Consider the following 10,385-nt stretch of genomic DNA (forward strand, 5'->3'; position numbering starts at 1 on the left):
ATATTTTCCACATGAATCCTATAGTGGCACAGTGATTAGTGCTGCTGCCTCACAGCTCCAGGAACCAGGTTCGATTTTGACCTCGGGTGTCTGTGTGGAGTTTGCACATTCTCCCTGTGTCCGTGTGGGTTTCTGCTGGGTGATCTGGTTTCTTCCTGTCATCCAAAGAGGTGCTGGGTGGCTGGATTGGCTACAGTTAAATTTCCCCTTGGTGTGAGTGTGTGTCCCATCCTGGGTGTACCCTGCCCAGTGTCCATTGCCTGTTGGGGTAGGCTCTGACTCCCTGTGACCCTGCATTGGATAAAATGGTTTTGGAAAAGTGAGTGAGAGCTTTGCATGTTTGTGACTGGATATTGCTTGCAACCACCCCCCACCCCCATTCCATTCTCATCGCTGTATTAATAGCAGTTTTATTACTTTGTGAGGTTGCCCTTACTTTGGATATAAATTGCTCGGCTTAAAAAGAGGCAGTTATAATGCGTAAAGTTTCTTCAAAACTTTCTTCAATACAATCTCCTTATTAACAACTAAACAATTCTGTTTGGAATTTCCTTCGGAAGCATTCTCCTGTCATAGCTTTGGTGGAAAGTCAGTGTAAATCTTGCTAAACTGTGTAACAGGAAATACCCAGCATTTGGATTTTCAAATCCATAACTATTATTGATAATGTGTTTGCCATGAGCCCAATGCTCTTGCTCAATGTAAAGTATTTAGAAGCTTCATAGCTGTTTGTTCCCATTCGTATTCATTAATTCAATGCCAGTAAAAAAGCATCTCATTCTTCACCCTGCTTGAATGAATTCATTCTAAAAACACTCAGCAGTTATTTGACAACCTACTATTAAATATTGTTTTAGATATCCATCTGAGAACTGAGCTCATTTTCTTGTTTACAATTCCAAAGTAGTTCCCTGAGCAGCGTGATTGTGAGGTTGCTGGTCTATCCTGTGCATAGGGTACTGGTGATGCCCTAGTACATTCACACAACACTGAACAGGTTTTAAATAATCATCTGTATGATACAGTGTGCACTGTTCTTTAAATTTCATTTTCACAAATCTTGGTACAGAATTAATGCATGAATAATAAATAAGGATGAAAATATTACAATAATAGTATATTTATCCTAGGTATAACTTGTTTTGGGAAAACAGGTCTTGCACTGCACTATCATGAGAAATTCTTTATATGATTGGCATTATTTCAGATTATCATGCCATTAGATCAAGTCCACAGTGAGCCTCTATGTTTTCAGACAGTTTGTTTAAAATCCAGTCTTGGATGGACGGCAATTTCCTTCCGCCAAATTTGAGAAGACCAAAGTTGTTGTCTTTGATGCCTGCCACACTTTACATACACTTGTCCCTGATCCCTTCCCCTTTTCCATCTACTTTCTCAGGCTGCACCAAACAGTTTGCAACCACAGTTGTCTATTCAACCCCTGAGCCAAGCTTGTGACTCTCTTCTGTCTTCATTACGAAAGCTGTACCATTGTCCACATGCAATGAACTTCTCAGCTATGACTCTTTCATGGAAATGCCATGAAAGCCCCTAATAAAGCTATAGCTGTAAAGGAGCTCCAATGTTTCTTTTTTAACTGTAATTTTACGTATTTTCATTCCTTGTGAGAGAGCAAAATACTTTGAACTTTATTTTATACAACTGGACCTCTGTGATATTGCTCATGGTAAGTAAAAATATAAGCTGTTTCAATATGGAGATAAACATTGCTTCTTTCCGAATGTCTATCTGTGTCCCTTTAAGAAATTAAGTGCTATTTATAGTAAATACAAAATCCAGCGGCTAGTTAACATTTATATTTTCATGTGTAAGAGGTCTAACATCAGTCTTTTTTTATATTTGGTCATAGGATGTGGGTGTGGCTGGCTAACCAGCATTTATTGCCCATTCCTAATTGCCCTTGAGAAGGTGGTGGTGAGCTGTCTTCTTGAACTGCTGCAGTCCATGTGATGTAACTTCCTAACAGCACTGTGGGTGTACCTACATCACATAGACTACAGTGGTTCAAGAAGACAGCTCACCACCACCTTCTCAAGGGCAATAAATGCTGGCCTAACCAGCCCACATCCCATGAGTGAATTAAAAAAAAGTTCCAGGATTTTGATCCAGTGACAGTGAAGGAATGGCGATATATTTGCACGTCAGGGTGGTGAGTGGCTTGGAGGGGAACTTGCAGTTCAGGCATCTGAGAGGGTTACCTTAAAGATGACCAATCTTGTATCAGGCTGGATGACTTTTGGGTGTCCTTTTGATGTTGGTCCCCAAAATTGTTCCTCAATGCAGCAGTTCCACATCCTTAAATCTGTACAACATTATTTCATTTCTATTCCCATATAAATGCAAGTGTTATTATCGAACTGTAGATGGCTTCATGCCAAAACAATCAAGGGTGGAAGTAAACCTTAACTAGTCCACCTCCCCTCCCCCGCCCCACAACCCTACCAAATAACTAAAGGATGCTAAGGTCAATTATATATCCCATTATTAGATCTCCAGCTATGATGAGCTAACTTAAAACAGACTGAAGGTAGAATCTGGAACCTTTATGATCTGTATAGGTCAGCTACTCATTGCTTTAACCAACTAATTCATCAATGTTACTTAAATGAAATGAAAGATCCAATTAGCAGTGTGCAATAAGCAACCAATGATAGCTCCTACAAATGTGCTGTTACGTGTAATCACAAGAAAATTTTTGAGCCATTTAAGGGATTCAAATTCTGATGCACCCCTTTTGTGTGCACTTCGGAATATGTATAGCAAAATTGCACTTGTACCTATGCTTACCATTAGAGTTAACACCAGAGGAGCTCTTTGATGAAGTAGTGGAAAGGGTTGATAAAGACTGTGATGTATGTTTATGGTCTTTCAAAAGGCATTTGATAAAGTACCACGTAATAGACTTGTTAGCAAAATTGAAACCCATGGGATTAAAGAGACAGCAGCTGTGTGGATATGAAAGTAGGCAAAAGGATAGCAAGTAGAGAGTAGTGGCAAATGATTGTTTATCAGACTGGAGGGAAGTGTGCAGTGGTGCACCCAGTCATTGGTGTTGTGACCACTGCGCTTTTTGATATAGATTAATGACCTGGACTCGGCCATGCGTGCAGAGCATAATTTCAAAATTTGCAGATGATATGAAACTCAGCAGCGTAGCAAACAATTAGGAGGATAGTAACAGATTTCACGAGGACGGAGTCAGACAGGTGAAATGGGGCAGGTGCATGGCAGATGGAATTAAATTCAGAGAAGTGTGAAATGATTTGTTTTGGTTGGAAGAATGAGGAGAGGCAATATAAACTAAATAGTACAATTTTAACAGGGATGCGGGAACAGGGACCCTTGTGAGGCATGCAGCAATCAGGCAGCAGCCAAACTGGCCATGGATAAGCAGTGTTCCCTTTAAGATGCGCGCATGCATGGCAAACTTAAAGGGACCATGCAGCACAACAAACCGGCCATGCACATCAAAGAGAAATTGGAGGGAACATTGCTTGGGAGTTTGTGTGTAGAAATCTTTGGAGGAAGCAGGACAAATTGAGAGGCAATTAAAAAGGCATAAGGGATCCGTGGCTTTATAAATAGAAGCATAGAATACAAAAGGAAGAAAGTTATGCTAAACCTTAACAAAACACTAAACAAAAACAAAAATACCTGGAAAAACTCAGCAGGTCTGGCAGCATCTGTGGAGAGGAGCACAGTTAATGTTTTGAGTTCGAATGACCCTTCAACAGAACTAAGTAAAAATAGAAGAGAGGTGAAATATAAGCTAGTTTGGTGGGGGGGGGGGGGGACAAGTAGACCTGGATAGAGGGCCAATGATAGGTGGAGATAACCAAAAGATGTCACAGACAAAAGGACAAAGAGGTGTTGAAGGTGGTGATATTATCTGAGGAATGTGCTAATTAAGGGTAGAAAGCAAGACAAGTAAGGTACAGATAGCCCTAGTGGGGGTGAGGTGAAGGAATCAAAAAAGGCTAAAAGGTAGAGATAAAACAATGGATGGAAATACATTTAAAAATAATGGAAGTAGGTGGGAAAAGAAAAATCTATATAAATTATTGGTAAAAATGTCGGGGGGGGTGGGGGTGTAGAATCAGAAAAGGGTGGGGATGGAGGAGAAAGTTCTAAAATTGTTGAATTCAATATTCAGTCCGGAAGGCTGTAAAGTGCCTAGTCGGAAGATGGGGTGCCGTTCCTCCAGTTTGCGTTGAGCTTCACAGGAACAATGCAGCAAGCCAAGGACAGACATATGGGCAAGAGAGCAGGGTGGAGTGTTGAAATGGCAAGCGACAGGGAGGTTTGGGTAATGCTTGCGGACAGACCGAAGGTGTTCTGCAAAGCGTTCACCCTGTCTGCGTTTGGTTTCTCCAATGTAGAGGAAACCGCATTGGGAGCAACGAATGCAGTAGACTAAATTGAGGGAAGTGCAAGAGAAATGCTGCTTCACCTGAAAGGAGTGTTTGGGCCCTTGGACGGTGAGGAGAGGGGAAGTAAAGGGGCAGGTGTTGCACCTTCTGCGGTTGCATGGGAAGTTGCCGTGGGAGGGGTAGAGGTGTAGGGGGTGATGGAGGAGTGGACCAGGGTGTCCCGGAGGGAACGATCCCTGTGGAATGGCACAGGGGGGGTGAAGGGAAGATGTGTTTGGTGGTGGCGTCATATTGGAGTAGGCGGAAATGGCGGAGAATGATCCTTTGAATATGGAGGCTGGTGGGGTGATAAGTGAGGACAAGGAGGACCCTATCATGTTTCTGGGAGGGAGAAGAAGGTGTGAGGGCGGATGCGCAGGAGATGGGCCGGACACGGTTAAGGGCCCTGTCAACCACCGTGGGTGGAAAACCTCGGTTAAGGAAGAAGGAGGACATGTCAGAGGAACTGTTTTTGACAGTGGCATCATCAGAACAGGTGCGACGGAGGCAAAGGAACTGAGAGAATGGGATGGAGTCCTTACAGGAAGCGGAGTGTAAGGAGCTGTAGTCAAGGTAGCTGTGGGATTCAGTGGGCTTGTAATGGATATTGGTGGACAGTCTATCACCAGAGATTGAGACAGGTCAAGGAAGGGAAGGGAAGTGTCAGAGATGGACCATGTGAAAATGATGGAGGGGTGGAAATTGGAAGCAAAATTAATAAATTTTTCCAGGTCCAGATGAGAGCATGAAGCAGCACCGAAGTAATCATCGATGTACCGGAAAAAAAGTTATGGGAGGGGGCCGGAGTAGGACTGGAACAAGGAATGTTCCACATACTCCATAAAGAAGCAGGCATAGCTGGGGTCCATGCGGGTACCCATAGCCACACCTTTTATTTGGAGGAAGTGAGAGGAGTTGAAGGAGAAATTGTTCAGTGTGAGAACAAGTTCAGTCAGACGGAGGAGAGTAGTGGTGGATGGGGATTGTTCGGGCCTCTGTTCGAGGAAGAAGCAGAGAGCCATCAGACCATCCCAGTGGGGGAAGGAGGTGTAGAGGGATTGGATATCCATGATGAAGAGGAGGCGGTTGGGGCCAGGGAACTGGAAATTGTTGATATGATGTAACTTGTCAGAGGAATCACGGATGTAGGTGGCAAGGGACTGGACAAGGGGAGAGAGAAGGGACTCAAGATAGCAAGAAATGAGTTCCGTGGGACAGGAACAGGCTGACACGATCGGTCTGCCGGGACAGTCCTGTTTGTGGATTTTGGGTAGGAGGTAGAAGCGGGCCATCCGAGATTGGGAGACTATCAGGTTGGAAGCTGTGGAAGGAAGATCTTCAGAGGATCAGTACCAATCCTGGAAACAATGGCTTGATGTTCAGTGGTAGGGTCATGGTCCAGGGGGAGGTAGGAGGAAGTGTCTGCGAGTTGACACTCAGCCTCTGCAAGGTAGAGGTCAGTGCACCAGACAATAACAGAACAAAACACTGATTAGGCCCCAGATGGAATATTGTGGCCTATTCTGGGCACTGCACTATAGAAAGGACATCAAGGCCTTAGCAAGATTGCTGAGGAGATTTAATAGAAAAGTAGAGAACTGAAAGACTTTTGTTACACAGAGAAACTGGTGTGGTTCTCCTTTAAGCAGAGAAAATTAAAGGGAGATTTGATAGAGTGTTCAAAATCGTGAAGTGTTGTGATAGAGTAAATAAGGACTGTTTTGAGTGGCAGCAAGCTTGGTAACCAGAGGGAACAGATTTAAAGCAATTGGCAAAAGAACCGCAAGCAACATGAAGAAAAAAATGTTTATATAGTGAGTTGTTTTTATCCAGAGTATGCTACCTGAAAGAATGGTGGAAACAGATTAAATAATAATATTCAAAAAGGAATTGGATGAATGCTTGAAGTAGAAAAATTGCAGGGCTATGGGGAAAGAACAGGGGAGTGGGATTTATTGTAAATTTCTTTCAAATATCTGGCCAAATGGCTTCCTTCCGTGTTGTATTATTCTATGTTTTCATTACACTGATGTAGAGTTATTCATATTTTGTTCTGATTTGCATTCAGTAATCATGTGGGGATGGAGTCCTGCAGAGTGCAAAATTCACACTATCACATTTCTTTATAGATAGTGACAAGCCTCTAATGAAAAACCAGCATGATTCGCGGTCACAGGTGCCTTGGGGCACCACTCTGGAGCCTTCCAGAACAAACAAAGATGTCATAGAAGATATCAACTCTCCAGAACAGTATGTAATGTAACATGTGTATTTTCAAAATTCAGAAGCAATCTTTATTGTTATTATTAGTGTATGTATTTAATGTTAAAATCAAGACACTGTCTCCCTAAATATATTTTCTGTTAATTTTTCAAGTAATTTGGCTCATAATTTATTCATATTATAAATTTTTCAATATGTCCTCAACTGCAAATATATCTTATTCTTGTGACATTTGGTTCAGAACGGTGAGCAGCAGTGGGACTATTTAATTCCTGAGTTAATCAGTGGTGAAGTCGTCTTCTACATCTTTGCACCTTGACAATAGCTAGACAAAGATGGTTGTGCTATTCAGTGTTGTTATCCAAGTTGCCTGACGAGGATACAGATCAAAGCCTCACATTCATTAGCAGAGATATTAACTTGATTAATGGGCCTCAATCGTTTCAACATTGAGGAACTGTTCCATTTCAATACCATCCGCTAGATGACCTGCATACTGATGACCTTGAGATCCCCTATCCGATCAGCTTTTTCTTCTGCTGCTATGACAAGGATGACAGCAAAGTGCTTGGCCTCAATTTGAGATTCTCCATTATAGCCTGGTTCATATGCTTCAGCAGTCTCACATTGAGGAGGAAGTAGATACTTTTGATAACTCTACTCTGAGCCTTTTATCTGCTGAATGCTGGTGTGTTTTCCTTAATTAGGGTAGCCTTGATGGAATGTTGCTGCAAATGCTGCAGTGTGTGGTGCAAAATGAGAACAAAACTATTGTATGAGCAACTTAATGCTTATCGTAATAATTCTAGAGTTCAGGTAAAGATTTTTGGAAGCTGATACATTTTGTGATTATCATTACGGGTAGCCTAGAGGTCCCATTGACATTACTACAGGCAAGATGCTTCTTATTAGAATCATGCCCAGTTTGTGGCCAACTCTGCATGTGGACAAATGATAGAAAAGTCTAGTAGAAAAGTCCCATTTCATATTGAACGCATTCTGAAACTGGTTTCCTTCTTTGATTATCTTGAAAATTTTTTCCTGAAAGAGTCCAAGATATTTCCACAGAAACTACAATTCCCTTACATCAGCATCTAAACTGCTTCTTTAACATTCTTTATGGGCTGTAGGTACAATGTCCTGCATCTGAAAGACGCCCTATCTGATTTTGTTTGTGAGGCCAGGAAAAACAAGAGTACTCCTCCTGGCTCCAGAAAATACTGTGACCTGCTGCCAATCTGTGCTCAATCAGCCCCAGTTCAGCTGCCCTCACAGGCCCAATCTACCATTCAGTTCAGTACAGGAATGGCCAATTTTCCACCCTTTCACACCCGGCAGTGTTCAAATAAGGCCTAAATCCAAAGTGGGTTTGTTACGATCCCAGCTGCTATTAATATTGGACAAGTAAGATCCCAGCATGAAACCTGGCTTGATAGTTCCTAACTTAATTTTAAGAAATCATGTAGGAAAGTTATTGAACAAATTGACAGGAGTCTGCTGATGATCTTGTAATGCAAGGAATAAAGTATTTATTAAAACAAGAAAAATGAACTCAATTACATCTGACAAAAAGGTTGGAAAGATCTCAATACAAACACAAAAAGACAATTCAAATTCCCATTATTCCTTTACTCCAGCAATATCTTTACAGGCACATAAATCAGTGAAGACTTACCACTAGCTTGACACAAAGGCTTCTTGCTTGGGACTGGCACAGTTGTAAACAGTTTTCTTCCAGTGAACTCCTGAGCATTCAATTGATGCTTCTCACCCAACTCATATCTCTCCCTGAGACACCCAAAAATCGCACTCTAAAGTCACTGTTTTTTCAACTGCAGAGTAAACAAATGAGTTCCCTAAACTTAGTCTTTCAGTAGCACCTCCGCTAAACTGATCACTTTTCTAAGCTCCATAACTGATTATTCAGCTCCATAACTGTCCCACTAGCCTTGCAGTTTTTCTTCTCAGAGAGCCTCAAATCCCTGTCTTCTCTCTCTCCCAGACATATTGAACATCCTTTCTCTCAACTCCTGTTTTTTCTGTGTCTGTCACTGGATCACTGTCGCTAGACAACAGTAAAGCTTTTCTATTTTGTATTTTGTTTCCAGAATCACTGAATTTTCAACCTCTTTTAAACCGTCACTTTAACTTGCAAGCTCTTTTAACCCATCAGTAAGACCACATTAAAAATGTATATTTACAAACAAACCCAAAAGACCTGAAGCCTTTTAGTCACAAATCTATCCAGACTTCCAGGCATCAAGGTTCATAAACAAAAGCTAATTGGAACTGAAACAATTTTTACCCTTCTTATCACACACACATATATATATAAATATATAAAATCAACTTAAAATTATACATGTTCATGACAGTGTCACATGGTAAAGGGCTCAGCCACTCCAATACACGTTACGTTGGAACTCCCCAAGAGAATGTCAGTTACTGAGGAAACACAGGCAGATGAAAAAAATCAGAATGCATTTTAAGTGATTTGTGCACCAGTCTCCCATCACCAGAGAGCGGTATACTTTCACTAGAAAGTAGCAGCTATTCTATGTGGTGCAGGCTATGACACTGAAGCTTGGCACTATCATGGTGTCATCTCCAGGAATAACCAGTACTTCTGTGCCTTCAATGAAAAATATGCCCTTGTACCAAATTTAATATACACCTCATTAATCATTTGTGGTGATCTACACAATAAGTTAGTGACATCTCTCTCTCTGCTATCTTTGTGCTGCTCATTTCTTCTATGTCTCTTTTTCTGCTTCAGTGTTTCTCTTTCCTCTTCTTACTGAGTGTGAAAAGAGAACAAGGTAGCATTTTACCTGAGTGACAAAGAATCTAATTAACAAAGTTGACTTCACTCCAGTGGTAGAATGGCTAACAACTTAAAGAAGCAATAAAGGGAAAGTAATGTGAATACAACAAATGGAAAGATTCAATGAAGAAGAGACATGGCTACCTTCACTGCAATAGTGGAAATACACATTTAAATAGTCTGCAAACAGAGGTTTTATCTCCTTTGCCTTTAATAGTATTGGTGATCTTATCTACATGCACCAACCAAAGAATAATGAGGGGATTAAGTCAGCAAGTTTCACCACCAAGTTAAGGGAAACAATTACTTAAACAGACTTTACCTTTATAGCTAGTGATGATTTTGCACTTACTAAATTTTGGCAAATGCCCTATAAGTAATGATTAGTGATCTTTTTATTCTCTTTTTCAGTATACAGCGCAGACTGTCTTTGCAGCTACCAATTCTTCATCATGCCTACCTGCCATCAATAGGTGGAGTTGATGCTAGTTGTGCCAGTCCGTGTGTTAGTCCTAGTGCCAGTCCACGGCACAGACATGTGCAGCCATCATTTCGAGTCATGGTTTCCGGCCTGTAAAGAAGAAATTTTGTAGCCTGAACTGAAGAGTACTCAGTGTTTGGACTGTGTACTCCACCTAGTTCTCTGCTACGTACACGATGCACGCTCTCCTTACCACAGAAGAATAGGCATTTGAAACAGACACTACTGAGTTCCTGAGCCAGTTTGTGTGGTCTTGGGGAGATGTCCTGAATCTGACCTGTAGCCTTATCTGTGAAGTTTTTGTTTCTGCATAAACTGGATGTAAGTTTCCTCCCCAGAAAGAGTGACAGGTTTTCTTAAGGAAGCAGGGACTGAAGTTTTGTCAAAACTGCACAATGGTTTTTTTAATGTCACAATCATGAAGGGA

General features: G+C 41.5%; 1 protein-coding gene across 1 annotated transcript in view; it reads left to right on the top strand.

Annotated features, from left to right (window-relative positions):
- The window catches only part of gabbr2 (gamma-aminobutyric acid (GABA) B receptor, 2), a 969,806-nt gene extending 959,752 nt beyond the window's left edge, over positions 1–10,054 (top strand). Inside the window, exons 18-19 of the mRNA XM_041183971.1 lie at positions 6,560–6,680; positions 9,889–10,054. Coding sequence (XP_041039905.1) covers positions 6,560–6,680; positions 9,889–10,054 — 287 coding nt within the window. The remainder of the gene's footprint in view (positions 1–6,559; positions 6,681–9,888) is intronic.
- The last annotated feature ends 331 nt before the right edge of the window (positions 10,055–10,385 follow it).

The sequence above is a fragment of the Carcharodon carcharias genome, chromosome 3 (genome assembly GCF_017639515.1).
Source record: "Carcharodon carcharias isolate sCarCar2 chromosome 3, sCarCar2.pri, whole genome shotgun sequence".
NCBI classification, from domain to species: domain Eukaryota; kingdom Metazoa; phylum Chordata; class Chondrichthyes; order Lamniformes; family Lamnidae; genus Carcharodon; species Carcharodon carcharias.